General features: G+C 46.2%; 1 protein-coding gene across 1 annotated transcript; it reads right to left on the minus strand.

Annotated features, from left to right (window-relative positions):
- Positions 1–3,750: 3,750 nt before the first annotated feature.
- LOC136523629 (uncharacterized) lies at positions 3,751–4,359 on the minus strand. The gene is made up of 2 exons (XM_066517247.1): positions 4,286–4,359; positions 3,751–4,135 (listed from the first exon to the last, which is right to left on the minus strand). The coding sequence occupies exons 1-2, from the start codon at positions 4,357–4,359 to the stop codon at positions 3,751–3,753; spliced, it is 459 nt and encodes a 152-aa protein (XP_066373344.1).
- Between the last annotated feature and the right edge of the window lie 13,440 nt (positions 4,360–17,799).

Genomic DNA, 17,799 nt, shown 5'->3' on the forward strand with positions numbered 1-17,799 from the left:
GTCTCTAGTCCACCGCCGCTTCCTTAACTGTCAGACAATAGGTGCGGACAAAAGTGAACGAAACAATTTTTTCACTAATTCTCTATTGACATGCATGATTAATAATAACAATTTCTTATACCAAATTATTCTTTTTTGTACTCACACATCAGGGCCTTCGCCAACCTAAGTCCAATTATTCAATCTCTAGTTCATCATAGTGCTCCGAGCAATGATTATGCAACGCCGCCACCTCCAAGGAGGTCTCCAACGCCTCCAAGGAGGTCTCCAACGGCTACCCCGCCTCCCTTCATGACCAAGAAGCAGCCAGCTCCTAAGAGGTCCGCCCCGCAAATGAAGCCGTTGGCCCACCAGCCGGCAAAGAAGAAAGCCTCCTCTAATCCAGTTATTCCCCAAAAACTGGCTTACGAGAAAAGTGAAAAGGAATTAAATGCTACAGTACAAAAAGATGTGAGCAGTTTCTTCGAAAAAAGTAAGAAAGCAATGAGAAGCGAGGGAGAACCCAGAGAAATCATACTTCTACCTACCTCCAGTTCTTCTAAGAAAGAAGGTGGACCAGAAAAAGCGGGAATCTCAAAAGACCCTGCCAAAATCAGACTACGACCGCTCTCTCACCAAGTCATTTGAGGCGGCGCAGAAAAAGACCAGAGCAGGGAAAGGTGTTGCACAACTCGGACAACAATCGCAACAATCAGTCCCCCCCTCTTGTCATTCGTAATGAATATGATTCAAACTTAGACGTACTGGACATCAATTTTGAGGACCTAGCTCAGTTTTACGAGGACACCGGTTTGGACCTTGCCCAAGTGCTCGCTGAAGGACCATCTGCTCTGAAAGTGGATCCTTGGAAGAAATTTGAACATGGAAAGAGTCTATACAACCCTGAGGCCTTAGGTGAACTAGGTACGCAAATGTACCTGCTAAACAAGTGGTACATGGCGGCGTGTGAACGGGGAGAGAACTTTGTTTCTGTCAGAGTTAGAAACCAACATTACTTCCGTGGCGATGACGTTATATATGTCGAGTTTTTAGAATTACACCAACTATGCCACCTGGACTCTCTCGACAAAAGTCTCATTAGCTGCTATTGTCTATAAGTGTGATTATTTTCTGCTATTAAAGTGTATATATATAAAGCTACATGTATATATATAAATTATATATCCTCACACTATATTTTTATATATGCAGATATGAGATGACAGAACTCAGAAAGAGAAAGGATAATGATGCTGGTTTCATTGATCCAAATGTCGTATTCAAACACCCTAATCCCCTGCCTCAATGAAAAGCTGAACTCGAGAAAAATCTCATGAGGTTCTTAGTGAACCAACAAAACAAGGACATACTCTTCCCCTACAACTTCAAGTGAGTGTTAAATAATTAATGTCGATCATATGGACATTTGTTCAATTATTTGCTTACTAGCTAAGCTATCTCCCATATTTGTGTATAAAAACATATGCAGCAATCACTGGGTATTGATGGTCATCGATATGGCCAATAGTCGGTTGAGCATCTTAGACTCGTTAAGAAAAGAGCAAACAGAGTAACAAGACATGATAGATATTATCCAAGGGTAATTTGGTCTCTCTAGCAACTATATATACCCTGATCTCTTAACTGCAACAATTATTAAATGCCAAATTAATTTTTTATTTTATTGGGCATAGTGTTTGGAAAAGTTTCATTGAGGAGCACCACATGAAACATTGCAAAGCGCCACTGGATGTAATCGCACACAAAGTAAGTACTAGCTACATTTATATATATAATTCAATTAACACCATGCATGCTTTCAATTCACCGGATCTTTTTTCTCGTAAAAGTGGGTTCTGAGGCAAGAACAGGAGAACAACTACTGCGGACACTATGTTTGCGAGTTCATCATGGCATACGCAAAAAGAACTCCTGAAGAGACCCTCAAAGTACGTTATATAAATATATTCATATATTCACAATTTCTTTTATTGCTCATATATATAAGTAATCACATGACCAACACATATATATATATATATATATTAATACTTTTCCTTTAACTTTTATTGAAGACTATGGTTGAAGGAAAAAGTCATATGGCATGACCAACTGAAAGAAATTCAAGAGACCATAGCAGGATTTCTTAATGACCAGGTCTTAAACCCCGCCGGCGAGTTCTACAATGACGTGAATGAAACATGGAAGCCAAACCAGATGGAGTGAATTTGTTATCCCAAGGATATGATAGAATATACAATATAAGCTTTATTTGTAATATATATATATACATATTATATATACATAAAATAGCGTACAATATATGTATATGCATGTAATATATACGTTAGTTTCATACTTTAGTTTGTACAAAATATTCGAACATTATAAGCGTGTAGAATACGTATATTATTAGCAGCGTAGAATGTGTATTCGAAAACCTATTCGAAAACCAAAATGAATCATCAATTGAAAATAGAAACAAAAAAAAGAAAAGAAAAAAGAAAACCTTTAGTCCCGGTTGGTAATACCAACCGGGACTAAAGGGCCGGTCCACGTGGCCAGGCCGGGAGGCCTCTTTAGTCTCGGTTGGTATTACCAACTAGGACTAAAGGTGGACCTTTAGTCCCGGGCGAGAAACCGGGACTAAAGGAGGGGCCCTTTAGTCCCGGATTCGTGCTCTCGGTTGGAAAATCGGGACCGAAGGGGTTTTCCAACCGGGAGTAAAGCCTGTTTCTGTACTAGTGGCGGGTCGTCATGTTCCGCGCCAGCGAAACAACCAAATGTGGTAACGTCATGCTACTAGCTAGCACACATCCTAGCCAAGCCCTAATGCGAGAAATCAAACGCAAAGCACATGCCAGCTAAGCAGCGGCGAGCTCACCGTGGAGGCAGCCATGGACACTGTGAGTCCGCGCGAGGACGAAAATGGTGAATACGCCCTCACCGAAGCTTGTCCGGTGCTGCAATCACGTCAAGGAGGTAGAGGGGAAAGTGGCGCAGCTGTGGGCTAGATGGAGACGACGATGGTGCGATGGCGTGGGCGTTAGCACTGTCAGCGTCAAACACTTAGCAAATTTTCGTAAGTGCTAAAAATAGGGAAATGTTGATTCTTGTGTGCCAAATTCAAGCACGTTAGGAGTTGAACTAGCCTATGACCCAAAAATAAAAGTTGTTCCTCTCATCAAATACTACAACTTTACTTTAGTGAACACATCCATGCAAAGTCTCTATGACATAGTTCAAACTAGGTTAAACATTCCACTTTCACATGATGACTTACACTATATCTATGTCTTAGTGACCAAACTAGCCATAGTCATGAATACCAAAGTTGTTCATAATGACATTCTAAACATGTTTAAGCTATTCCTAAGGTCACATAAGCATTTCATACATCGGTTACATAAATTACTTCCCAGGTCAACATGTATATCATCACTTAGGAGTTTAATTAGACAAAGTGGTCTACATGAACAATGTTCCACTAGTGATCCTAAGTGTAGCTAAGGTGTTTTAGTAACTAACATCAACCACTTACACTTATTCACTCATGATCATAAGCATACACAAAGGAAACATAAAATAACAAAGCATATTTCATATGTTTCAATCACATGTTTCATATGTAAAAGCTCATATATGAATGCTTGATGCTTACGCTCATGCAATGCAAGTCAAATTATGCAAGCCTAACACCTAGGGTGTTACAAAGGGTTTCCACACAAAGATGTCTCTATTGGTGCGGAGAAAGCCAACGAGTGCGCTTTCCTATTCGAAGGAAAATGTGGTGCTAATGCGCACCACTTCGCCCTTGGAGCCGCTGGGGTCCATGAGGACCTCCTTGGTGCCCTCCACTGGCTCGAAAGACCCAGCCAACCACTTGGGGTTGGGTGCTTCTTCGGCGAGCTCCTTCTCGATGGCCGCAAGCTCCTTAGAGGTGACGATTGTTGCGGCGTGATCACAGCACTCGACCTCGCATTCGTAGGCGCGCTGGAAGGATGTGTCGATTGTGATGACCCCGCACGGTCCTAGCATCTTCAGCTTTAGGTAGGTGTAGTTGGGGACGGCCATGAACTTCGCATAGCATGGATGTCCTAGGATGGCGTGGTAAGTTCCATGGAACTCGACCACCTCAAAGGTGAGGGTCTCCGTCCTATAATTAGACGAATCCCCAAAAGTGATGGATAGATCGATCTGCCCAAGCAGCACAGCCTGCTTTCTAGGCACGATGCTGTGGAAAGGCGCTCCGGTCGGTCAAACGCATGATCGGTCGATGCCCATGGTGTCAAGTGTTTCGGCGTACATGATATTGAGGCCGCTGCCTCCATCCATCAGTACCTCGGTGAGCCACTTCATGCCGATGATCGAGTCAACCATGAGCGGATATCTCCCTAGTTGTGGGACACTCTTCGGGTAGTCGGTCCGATCAAAGGTTATGGCGGACTCCCACCATCGGAGGAAGATAGGCGTGACTGGCTCGACCATACCTCACGACGCGTGAGCTTCTAGAGGCGCTTGGAGTCATAGGCCGTTGACCCTCCGAAGATCATGAGGCAGCCATCCAGCGTCAAAAAGCTATCGTCCATCCCCTTGGCATCGTCCGTAGTTGGCTTGGGGTCCTTCCCATGCTTCCCCTGTTGAAGCCTCTAGACAAGAACCGCTTCATGAGGTCGTAGTCCTTGTATAGATGCTTGACGGGGAAGGTATGGTTTGGGCATGGCCCTTTGAGTAGCTTCTCGAAGTGGTCTAGGGTACCCTTCATGGGCTTCTAGCCCCCTTGCGGTCGGCAGCAGCCACGAGCGAGCCCTCACGCCGCTGCTTTTTCTTTTTCTTGACGGGATGGTTGGAGGCGCCTTCGCCGGCATCCTTGTCCCGCCTCGCCTTTCCTTTGAGGCGGTCAAAGATCGCTCCGACCACCTCCTCGCTTGAGGCATGGCTGGTCGTGATGTCGAAGAGCTCCTTGGTGGTTCGCGGGCCCTTACGTCCCAACTTATGAACCAGGGACTCAAAGGTGGTCCTAGATAGGAAAGCTCCTATAATGTCGACGTCGGTGATGTTAGGTAGCTCGTTGCACTGTCAAGAGAAGCGTCGGATGTTCCCATGGAGGGTTTCTCTGGCCTTCTATTGGCAGTTTTTGAGATCCCATGGGTTCCCAAAACGCTTGTATGTGCCATGGAAGTTCCCCATGAAGATCTCTTTCAGGTCCGCCCAACTTTAGATTCTATTGGGCGGAAGGTGTTCCAACCATGTTCGTGCCAAATCGGCCAGGAACAATAGAAGGTTGTGGATAATGAAGTCATCATTATCCACTCCACCGGCTTGGCAAGCAAGCTGATAATCCTCGAGCCATAGTCCGAGGTTCGTTTCCCTAGAGTATTTTGGGATGTTGGTTGGTGGTCGGTACCATGGTGGGAAGGCAGCGTTGAGGATGTGTCGGCCGAAGGCCTAAGGTCCCGGTAGGCTGGGGCTCGGCCTTCGGTCCTCACCACTATTGTAGTGCTCGCCACAATGAGGGTGGTAGCCGTGGCTAGCTCCCTCCCCCACATCGCCACAGGTGCGCCTGCGGGTATCGAGGGTGTCGCACACATCACGGTTGTGGCCAAGATGCTCATGCACCGAGACCACGGTGCGTAACCTACCACCTTGCGGTGCCTGGTGGACGGATGCATCCTTGTTGGGTCACTCCGAGGGCATACGCTGGCTGGCGTCGAGCTCGCATCGTCGAGACAACGAGCTTTCGGCTTGTTGCGCCGCCGCACGCTCGAGTAGCAGGTGAATCTCATGATGGGCCCGATGATCCTCGGGCGTCATAGGCCCCGAAAGCCCATGGAGCAAGGCTGCCACAGCAGCGATGTTCTGGCTTGCCCAAGCAAAATGTGGGAGAGCTTCATCATCCTCGATGATCCTCCGGTTCATGTCACAGGCCATGGCACGTGCGTGCCCACAGTGTCTGTGGCGCTCGATCTCTCGATTGAGCTCCGCACGTTCCTGCTTGAGCTGGAGTCACGCTTCCTCGAGCTCTTGGTGTCGGGCCTTCAGCTACTCCACCCGCAGGCGAGGCGGGGACCCTACATCCCCTTTGACCTCGTCGTCGAGGTCATTTGTTGGGGTAGCCTCTTCCTCGTGGATGCTTTTGATGTATCCCTTAGGGGTAACCGCCATGAAACACTCACGAGAGGTGTGACGGCTTCCCCTGCTAGAGTCAGAGCTAGAGGGCGACTCTGATTCTCCCATGAGGAGGTCATGGAAAGACTCCATGACATATTCGGTCATCCCCATGAACTCATCATTCGCAGGAGATGGTAGTGTGCATTGTGCCACAAGGTGGCCATCGGTCTCTGTGGTGTTGCAGAGACCGAGCGGAAGCACTATCGGGGTGCTCTAGATGAGGTATTCTGGAGAGAGCGGCTCCCCTCCGGTAAGCTATGCCATGACATTTGTGAACAAGAAGGTGAGGTGGCGTAGGTCCTCCCGGGACGGTCGGGGTCCCAGGAAGGCGCCGACCTAGCGCTCAAACCACCTATAGTCGAAGTCGAGGAGCTAGTTGCTTCTAGGGGCATAGGCCTCTAGTGCATGCAGCTATAGCTCCTCAAGAGCCTCGGTGATCACATCGAGGCTAGTGGAGTGGAGAGGTCGCATGGCAGTGGGAGCCATCGCCAACTCTCCCTCTGTCATGATGATGAAGTCTAGGTCCCCGAAGTGCACGTGCGTGCCCGGGACCTAGCTAAGGTTGTGACTAGCCATCTGAGGTCTGGTGTGGATGTCAAGACGCACAAAAGGCCCCTACCTAGCGCACCAACTATTGATGTTTCGAGTTGCCACCAACAAGTAAATTTCTAATATTGTGTGTCTAGCTCGGATGGTGTGCTAAGAGGACATGAGGTTTATACTGGATCGGGCAGAATGTCCCTACATCTAGTTTGTTGTTGTTGCTCATATTACTAGCACTAAAAGTTCATAGTAGGGGTTACAAACAGTTGAGAGAGGGATAGGTCCCAAGTCTCTGGTGAGAGGAGTGAACGGGTGCTAAGAGCTCGGTCACCTCCTGGTTGTGTACTTGTGTGTTCTGATCAGTTCGGAGTTCGATGGGTTCCAGTTTGAATCTATGTGATGTGTTGCAATGCCCTTTATGAGACGCCCTGCTTTCCCTTTTATAGGCCAAGGGAAAGCATGGGTTATAGTGGAGGGAAAATAGGAGAATAAGAATGAGAAGAAGTCCTCCAGGATCGTCGGGTCCTTTTCCATCATGCGGGTCCCATCGACCTTGTACATGTCAACAGGGATAGCTCCACATCATGGCCCCATCCGTCACTGGCACCATGCGCAGGCATCGTCTTCTAGTCATAGCGCTCCACTCTATCCTAGCGAACGTCGTGGTGAACTGACACGCCTGTCAGTGTTCGTACGAGGGTTAGGCAGAATAGCACCGGTACGCCCAATGCTGTTCCTGATGTGAATCCCTAGGCATGGCCTAGCATGTCCATGGTTTATATCAGGGCGTGCCGATCACCTCCCTGGTGTTAGAGCTTTGATCCAGGCCCATTTGCTTGGACCTAGGGTGGTTGGCGGTGATATGGGTCTCCATCGGGCGAGATGGATCCCCCGGCCTCAGGGTTGGTTGAGGTGTGAAAGCATCTAGGCCCCTAGTTGGGTTTTGGTGATTAATGACAATATGTGATTACTGTGACTAACATGTGTTTTGTAGAGGCAATTAAGTTAGGTCAAGGTAATGGAGATCGATTGGGCTATCATGATAGTCATGTCCCTATGATGGAAATCGTTTCGATTTTCAAAGGATGGATGACAAGGTTAAGGATGGACTAGTTCTAAGTGTTGATTGGAGTTGGAGTGACACTTAGAGTAGTTTAGGACTTTGTTTTTTCTTTGGCCATACTATTAAGGGGGTATGGATGGGTAGCTTGTCCTAGGTGAGTCTAGTGGGTTAGGTGTGGTGCACACTTGATAAAACTAGCGCTAGGTAGCTCCAAAATAGTCCTTAGATCCAATGGAGCAAACTTCATTCACATATGATCAAGAGTGGGAAGTGAATAGAGGGTCAAATACTGATCGGACGCTGGCTTCGGTGTGACCGGACGCTGGCTCAGAGTCCGGTTAGTTCATTTGATCAAGGTGAAGTCGTCTGGAAGTGACCGGACGCTGAGAAGTGAAGTGACCGGACGCTGAGGGCCAGAGTCCGGTCGACTCCAGTAAGGTCCTGAAGAGGGAGAATCCTGATCGGACGTGTTCGGTCATTGCTGACCAGACGCTGGTCAGGTGCCGGCTACTGACCGGACGCTGGAGGTCCAGCGTCCGGTCGACATCAGTAAGGTTCCAGTGAGGGTAAATTGCGACCAGATGCGTCTGGTCAGTGCTGACCGGACACTGGCCAGCGTCCGGTCACACTGTAAACACTGGAGTTTGGGGTAAACTGATCGGCGCATCCGGTCAACGTGACCGAAGCGTCCGGTCACCCCGTAGAGGCACATAACAGTTCGTTTTTTAGCCCATGTTATAAATACCACCTCCATTCGTGTGTGGGGGTACTTTTGCTCATTCCAACAGCTGAGAAACACCTTTGAGAGTGCCAAGAAGAGTAAGGTCCTAGTGAGGTGATTGAGATTTGAGAATCCCAAAGAGAGCCCTCATTAGTGAGATCAAGAGTAGCAAAGTGTACATCCACCTTCGCATTAGGCTTGTCGTGGTCAAGTGAGAGTTCGTGCTTGTTACTCTTGGTGATCGCCATCACCTAGACGGCTTGGTGGTGATTGGGAGTTTGGTGATCATCTAGCGGAGCTTATGGGTGACCCAACTCAAGTTGTGAGCGGTTGTGGGTGATTCACCACGATGGAGTGTCAAAGAATCAACCCATAGAGAGCACTTGATCCTTGCGCGGATCAAGGGTGAGCTACACCCTTGTGTGGGTGCTCCAACGAGGACTAGTGGGGAGTGGCGACTCTTCGATACCTCGGCAAAACATCGCCGTGTTTCTTCTCCTTTCTTTACTTTAAGCATTTACTTTGAGCAATTCAATACTTGTCATTTACATTCCTAGAATTGCCATGCTAGAGTAGGATTGGAACTTAGGGTGCTAAATTTTTGTGCGTTAGATCAATAGAAACACTTTCTAGGCACAAGGGGTTAATTGGGCTAACCATAGGATTTGCTAATTGCAAAGAAATTTGTAATTAGCCCAATTCACCCCCCCCCCTCTTGGGCATCTTGATCCTTTCAATTGGTATCAGAGCCTCGTGCTCATGTATTTAGGCTTAACCACCTAGAGCAAGATGTCTCATGGGGATGGACCTCCTCCTATCTTTGAGGGAGATGATTTTCCTTATTGGAAAATTCGCATGGAGGCGTATCTAGAAGCTCTAGATGTTGGTATTCTTAGAGCCGCCTCACAAGGCTTCCCAAAACCTCAGGATGCTACTCACCTACAAGGTGATGAGGTGAATTATGAGAAGTGGAATGCAAAGGCTCGAAACACCATCTTTGAGGCCTTTGCAAAGATGTGTTCAATCGGGTGAGGAACCACAAAGACGCCCATGCACTATAGTCGGACATTTGTGCACTCCATGAGGGAACTAAGAGTGAGCGTGAGGAACGCTATCATCTTGTCATGAAAAAGCTCAACTCTTTTGAAATGCTTCCTAAAGAATATGCTAATGAAATGTATTCATGTTTGAATGTTCTTGTAGAGGAAGTCAATGGGCTTGGACTCACTCAAATGCAACCATCCGATGTTGTAAGAAAGATCTTGAGTGTCCTCCCCATTGATAAATATGGGCATATTGTGACCGTGCTTCATCAAGGTGATCTTTCCCCCGCTACACCGACACAAATCTTGGGAAAGATCAATGCTCATGAGATGTACATGCACATTATGTCACAAGATGGCTCATCCTCTACCAAGAAGAAAGATAAGGACTTAGCATTCAAAGCTAGCCAAGACAAGGGTAAAGTAAGACTTGAGTATGAGAGCTCAAGTGATGATGAAGTTGATGATGAAAGTCTTGCTCTCATGGTGAAAAAGACCACCAAGATGCTAAAGAAGCTCAACAAGAGTGGCATCAAGTTTGATGGCAAGAAGAAGTTCTTCACTAGCTCTAGAAGGAAGCCAATCTCTGAGATAGATTGCTTCAATTGTGGTGAACTTGGTCATCTAGCACACCAATGCACTAAGCCCAAGAAAGACAAGTTCAAGAGCAAATATAAGAGCAAGAAAGATGACTCAAGTAATGAAGAAGAAGAAGAGAAGAAGAAGAACAAGCCATACAAGAAGAGAGATGGCAAGAAGAAGGACTTCCACAAGAAGAAGAAGAGTGGAAAGGCATACATTGTCGGTGATTGGCTCATGGACATTGATTCGTCTAGTGCCTCATCCGATGATGATAGTGACGACAAGAAGGTGGCTGCAATTGTTATCGACTCTTCATCATCTTCACCGTCACCACCGCCATCATCCTCTACACACCTATGCCTTATGGCCAAGGGTGACCGCAAGGTATCTAATAATGATGATAGTAGTGATGATGAGCATACTAGTGATGATGATAGCGATAGTGATGATGATGAATATGAATCACCTTCTTATGATGATCTTGCTAGATTGCTAAAACAATACACTAAGATCATTATAAAAACTAGAGCTAAAAATGAAAAGCTAGAAGCTAAAAATGATTCTCTTTTAGCCAAATGTGACATAGCGGAAAAGGCTAGTGTTGAGCTTAAAGAAACAAATGATGCTATATCATCCAAACTCAGGGAGCTCAAATCTTCTAAGAAAGAGCTTAAAGAAAAACATGATAAACTTGAGTGGGTGCACAAAGAGCTCATCATAAGCCACAACAAGCTAAAAGAAGAATACACCACTCTTAAGATTAATCATGATAATCTTGTCATTGCTCAAGAATTTTTATCTGATGAGCCACATGATGCTACTAACAATGTTGTTAAGATTGATATAGCTACATCATGTGATGATTTGATCATTGAGAGCATTGAGCAAAGTTCTAGTAGCAAGGGCAAGCAAGTGGTTGAGGCCGATGAGTATGATGAGTTTGTCAAGCTCAAGAATGACAATGAAAAGCTCAAGAAAGATCTTGAAGAGCTCAAAACCACCAAGTCTATTATGCTAGAAACTATTGTTCATGATGATGGTTTGATCCTAGAGAATGAGAAGCTCAAAGATAAGAACAAGAAGCTCAAGGAAGAGAAAAACAATGATGCTCTCAAGGAAGAAAACAAGAAGCTCAAGTTGGAGAAAGAGCATCTTAAGATTGGATTGAGCAAGTTCACTAGAGGCAAGCATCTCCAAAGTGAGCTACTAATGAACACCATCATGAAGATGGATAGAAGTGGCATTGGGTACTTAGCAAACCAAGAAAAGAAGGCTCAAGCTTAACAACAACATAAGTCCAAGCCAAAGCCAAAGAGATGTTTTGAGTGTGGACAAGAAGGCCACTTCGCTCATGAGTGCCAAACTCCACCACCACAACCCTTGCCCAAGCATGCTAGACCTTTTGCCTTCAATGCTCACTATATGCTTAGAAAGGATTCTAGTGGAAAGATGAAAGTGATGTTCTTAGGACCTCCCAACAAGAATAGGCCTAAGAAAATTTAGGTTGCAAAGTCACTTGTTGATAAGGTGAAGGGCCCTCAACAAGTTTGGGTTCCTAAAGCTTGATCTCTTGTGTGTAGGTGAACTACAAGACCGGTGGAAGTCATTGGGTTATTGATAGTGGTTGCACACAACATATGATCGGTGATCCTCATATGTTCACCTCACTAGATAAAGAAGTAGATGGACAAGAAAGAATCACATTTGGAGATAACTCAAAGGGCAAGGTCAAAGGATTGGTCAAAGTGGCTATATCAAATGATCATTACATCTCCAATGTGCTATATGTTGCTTCATTGAGTTTCAACTTGCTATCCGTTGGACAATTGTGTGATCTTGGCTTCCAATGCTTGTTTCCTGAGAAGGAGGTTGTTGTATCCAAGAAGGATGATGATCATGTGATATTCAAAGGATTTAGATACAACAACCTATATCTAGTGGACTTCACCTCCGAAGATGCAAACTTGAAATTCACCAAAACAACACTTGGGTGGCTATGGCATAGAAGACTTGCTTATGTTGGGATGAGCTCACTCAAGAAGCTAATGAAGAATGATTTGGTGAGAGGGTTGAAGGATGTGAAGTTTGAGAAGGACAAGCTTTGTAGTGCATGTCAAGCCGACAAGCAAGTTGCAAATACCCATCCAACAAAAGCTTTTATGTCAACCGCAAGAGTGCTAGAACTCCTTCATATGGATTTATTTGGACCAACAACATACAAGAGTTTGGGAGGAAATCTTTATTGGCTTGTGATTGTTGATGACTATTCAAGGTATACATGAGTATTCTTCCTTCATGATAAATCTGAAGTTGCATCTTGTTTTAAGAAGTTTGCCAAGAGAACACAAAATGAATTTGAAGTGAAGCTTAAGAAGATAAGAAGTGACAATGGGAAGGAATTTGACAACACAAACATAGAAGCCTATTGTGATGAAGTTGGGATCAAGCATGAGGTCTCTGCAACATATACTCCTCAACAAAATGGTGTAGTTGAGAGGAAGAACCGGATATTGATCACTCTTGTAAGAACAATGCTTGATGAGTACAACACCCCCAAAGCTCTATGGGCGGAAGCTATCAACACCGCATGCTATGCATCAAACCGCCTATTCCTTCAAAAGTTCCTTGGCAAGACACCTTATGAGTTGCTCAATGGAAAGAAGCCGGACATCTTCTTCTTTAGGGTGTTTGGTTGCAAATGCTACATCTACAAGAAGCGGCAACACCTAGGGAAGTTTCAAAGACGTTGTGATATTGGTTTTCTTGTTGGTTACTCATCAAAGTCCAAAGCATATATAGTATTTAATCATGCCACCGGCTTGGTTGAAGAAACATATGATGTGGAATCTGATAAATCTAACGGCTCCCAAGGAGCACATAAGAATCTTGATGATGTAGGTGATGAACCATTGAGGGAGGCTATGAAGAACATTCCGGTTGGAGACATCAAGCCTAAAGATGATGTATAAGTGATTGATCCACCTTCTTCATCAAGTGTGCCACAAGATGGTGATAAAGATGGAAGAGTAGAAAATGAAGACACTCATGTCTCACATGATCAAATGGTGGTACAAGCACAAGATGTTGATGCTCCACAACCTCCTCCTCAAGTGGTCAATAGAAGAAATACACCTCTACTACAAGATCATCCACAAGATCTCATCATAGGAAGTCCATCAAAGGGTGTAATGACTCGCTCACAAAAACTTGCTTCATTTATTGCTCATCACTCTTTTGTCTCTTGCTTTGAGCCTACTAAGGTAGAAGAAGCTCTTCAAAAGCTAGATTGGATAAATGCAATGCATGAAGAGTTGAACAACTTCACCCGCAATGAAGTTTGGACTCTTGAAGAGCGGCCAAAAGGTGCAAGAGTCATTGGAACAAAGTGGGTGTTTCGAAACAAGCAATATGATCAAGGTGTTGTTGTGAGGAACAAGGCAAGACTAGTTACAAAGGGGTTCTCTCAAGTTGAAGGATTGGATTTTGGAGAGACCTTTGCACCGGTTGCAAGATTAGAAGCCATCCGTATCCTCCTTGCATATGCATCACATCATGAAATGAAACTTTATCAAATGGATGTGAAAAGTGCATTTTTAAATGGCTTTATTAATGAACTAGTCTATGTTGATCAACCTCCCGGGTTTGAAGACCCTAGATATCCTAATCATGTGTATAGGTTATCCAAGGCATTATATGGGCTTAAGCAAGCCCCAAGAGCTTGGCATGAGCGCCTTCGGGACTTCCTTATTGAGAAGGGTTTCACCATTGGGAAGGTCGACACTACACTATTCACCAAGAAGCTTGATGGGCATATCTTCATTTGTCAAGTGTATGTTGATGATATCATCTTTGGATCATCAAATGAAGAATCATGCAAAGAGTTTGGTGAATTGATGTCGAAGGAGTTCGAGATGTCAATGATTGGAGAGCTTACATTCTTTCTTAGCTTTCAAGTCAAGCAAATGAAAGAAGGGATTTTCATCTCTCAAGAGAAATATACAAATGATCTTCTCAAGAGATTCAAGATAGATGAATGTAAGCCAATCAAGACACCAATGCCAACTAATGGACATCTCGACCTAGATGAGGGAGGTAACACGGTTGATCAAACTCTCTACCGTTCTATGATTGGTAGCTTGTTATATTTGACCGTATCTAGGCCCGACATCATGTTTAGTATGTGTATGTGTGCTAGATTTCAAGCTAATCCTAAGGAAACTCATTTAATTGCCGTAAAAAGAATCCTTAGGTATCTTAAGCATACACCAAGCATTAGACTTTGGTATCCCAAAGGAGCTATATTTGAGTTAGTTGGCTATTCTGATTCGAACTATGCCGGTTGCAAAGTTGATAGAAAAAGCACATCCAGAGGGTGCCATTTGCTTGGTAGATCACTTGTGTCTTGGTCCTCCAAGAAGCAAAATAGTGTGACTTTGTCCACCACTGAAGCGGAATACATTGTCGTGGGTGCTTGTTGTACACAAATACTTTACATGAAACAAACTTTGCTAGACTATGGTGTAGTTCTAGATAAAGTACCTCTTTTGTGCGACAATGAAAGTGCGGTAAAACTTGCAAATAATCCGGTTCAACACTCTCGCACCAAGCACATAGATATCCGTCATCACTTTCTTAGAGATCATATTGCTAAAAATGATATTTCACTAGAAGGTGTAAGGACCAAGGATCAATTGGTGGATATCTTCACTAAACCGCTAGATGAGGCAACATTTTGTAGATTGTGGAATGAGCTCAATGTGCTTGATTTTAGTAACTTCACTAAAAATGAGCTTGTGTTGTCCCTTGCATTGCATTGTAATATACAACATGTTTAATGTTTTGTAATGCATATAGGGCTTGTCTAACATGGTTAAGATAACCGCTGAAAAGCATGTGAAGAAGCTTAAACTTGGATCAAACTTGACAAGCAACTAGATTCACTTACAAGTATTGCATTGCATATGCATGAATGTTGTTTTGTCGTTTGTCTTCAAATTGCCCTCTTATTGCCGATTTTCTTAAAAAGAATTATAGCCTAAGGTAAAATATTTTTAAAAAATTTGAGAGTTTGAGAGAGGTCACTCACATCAGTCCAATTGGTGTTTATTTGAATCTTATTCAAGTTGGGACTTGATTGGGAACAGGCAGCACAAAGAACTTTGAAGATTTGCTGGAAAAAGAGTGACCGGACGTTGCACCGGACTCTGGAGTCCAGCGTCCAGTCAGTTCACAGGGGGTGAACTTGCTGTGAAGGAGTGACCGGACTCTGCGTTTCAGCGTCCGGTCAGTTGGAGGTTCAGCGTCCGGTCGAGCATGAAGGCATTCAAGGCAAGGTGATCAGACTCTGGCTGCATTCGGTCGGTGTCCACTGGACGTGTCCGGTCATGATTACAGGAGATTTGGACCTCTCTGGAATCGACCGGACGCTGGGTGGCAGTGTCCGGTCGCTGCCACTGGAGCGTCCGGTCAACAGGAGTCGTGTGGATTTTGATCTCTATTCTTCGTTCCTTATCCAACTCCATCGGGGACCCTTATAACCGCGAGCCACCACGCGTCCTTGACCTATTCCGCCATCATCGCCGCCTCCACAACCTCACCAAGCCGCCGTGCTAGCCTTGCCCTAGCCGCTGCGCCAGCCTTCCTACGCCACCGCAGCCGCCGCCTCCCGCACCCGTGCGCTGCCTCCACTGCTCCCACGCCGCTAGTAGATTCTCGTGCCGCCTCTGCTGCTCCTGTGCCGCCGGCAGCTTCCCGTGCCGCCTCCGCTGCTTCCCGTGCCGCCAGCAGCTTCCCGCACCGCCAGCAGCTTCCTGCGCCGCCTCTGCTGCTCCCTGCACCGCCGTAGTCGCGCCCTTGTGCCGCCTCTGCCAGCTCCCATGCCCGAGCACCGCTATTCCCGTTGCACAGCAACGCCCTATGCCGCCGTGCCCTAGTGCCTCCGAGCCCTCTCAGCAGAAGCTCCACTTCACCAGCACCGTGCCCCAGGGTTTGCCTCTGCTCCACGCACTTGAGCCGCATTGCTCACTGCCCACGCCGCTAGCTCCATCCAGTGCCAAGTAGCGATGTTGGAACCCTAACCCTAGGATTCCTGGTGGTTTCCCCCACGTATCGTTCCTCTGCTTATCGGGTCGCCGGTTCGTCAGGTAGCAAGCCTCCGTTTCAATTTCGTACCTAATTGCTTGCTTTCTTAGGGTTTTGTATCTCTAGATGAATAATTAAAATTATTTGTATATCCTATCTATTCTATCATGCAGCAAGTCGGTGTCGTTGAGGTCTCAGTGGCAATTGACAGTCAACTCGGGGCCAAGCTCGCGAGTATGAATCGAGGCCAAGCCTCGAAAGTGACAGTTGGCAGTTGTTTCTTGTCAGCGGTAGTTGTTCCTTTCATATCCAACTGATGGTTCACGTCAAGAATGTTGGAGGCGGTCCAGGTGATGAGGATCCGAGGCGTCCACCTCGCATGCCTGCAGATCCAAAAGGCAAGGCGATGAAGAAGACTGCAACAAAGAAGCACAAGTACCCAGATGCAGAGACAGCTAGGGCAGTCGCAGATGCAGAGGCTGCAGAGCGTGCTGAGAGAGGAGGTGCTCGTAGTGGAGTTCGGATCACAGATCAGCTTTCACCAGAAGCGAGGGCTACACTTGAGCGGGTTGAGCGCCTTCATGGTGGTCCAGCTAGGACTCTCATGATTGGAGGTCAGCGTGTTGCCATCGATGAGGATCAGCCTCAGGGGGAGTCACAGCAGTAGGCACCATCAGCAGAGCAGGCTTGGGAGGGATAGCAAGCCGAGGAGACAGAGCAGGCACCTCAGCCACAGCTTCGCCGCTCTGGTCGTACCCATGCTCTAGTCACATCGAGGGCAGATACACAATGGAGGGGTTCTCATCCATCACCCAGACCACAGGGTCCGCCTCCTGTGACAAACTTGGACTTGAGGGCCGCCACGGCCAAGCAGGTGTAGTAGCTTAGGTTTATGGAGTTTGAGCAGTGGTTCTCGCCAAGGAGGGATGATAGAGCATCAGAGGACTTCTACACACCACTCCAGGAGGATTTCTACAATGTATATCTTAACAGTGAAGCTGTATTCAGACCTCAGAGGGTGTGCAACATTGAGTCTATAGTTGCAGCAGCTGGAGAGCACATTCGCCCCTACCTTACATATCTGCCAGGGCTGACAGACTTGATTGGATGGATAGGATTATATGTTCCATCTTGGGTCTGTCAGTTCTATGCTACACTATGGATTGACCCGCATCACAGATACATTCACTTTGCATTCAGAGGCAGAGATTACAGGCTGATGAGCACTAGGGTCAGGGAGATACTCAAGCTTCAGGAGCAGCCCGTCAGGTTACATGATGTTTGCTATGGACAGACAGCGCCTCCCAGATGCCCTCATGGCGGTATGGTGCCTCCCATAGATTTGGTTCGCCACTGCTTCAAGGAGCCTTTTGGCGAGGGGTCGAGCAGGACTCCCAGTGATCTCACTCCTATGGCTAGAGTGTTGGATGCCATTATGAGGAGGACCTTGATTTCGAGGATGGGGTATCACGAGGGCTTGACTCGCTTGCAGCTATGGCTTCTCAACTCCCTAATGCAGCATACCGTATTTGACATTTGGGATCTCCTTCTATCAGAGATAGAGGATACTATTGTTGAGGGGTTCAGAGGTCATCGACAGTTGCCCTATGCCCATT

This window comes from Miscanthus floridulus, chromosome 18 (assembly GCF_019320115.1).
Source record: "Miscanthus floridulus cultivar M001 chromosome 18, ASM1932011v1, whole genome shotgun sequence".
Taxonomy (NCBI): Eukaryota; Viridiplantae; Streptophyta; class Magnoliopsida; order Poales; family Poaceae; genus Miscanthus; species Miscanthus floridulus.

Bases quoted from the DNA above. Each gene is read 5' to 3' on its own strand.
- LOC136523629 (XM_066517247.1), bottom strand. From the start codon at position 4,359: ATGGTTGACTCGATCATCGGCATGAAGTGGCTCACCGAGGTACTGATG. The intron at 4,136-4,285 runs GTACGCCGAAAC...GTCTAATTATAG, and splicing joins GGCAGCGGCCTCAATATCAT to GACGGAGACCCTCACCTTTG.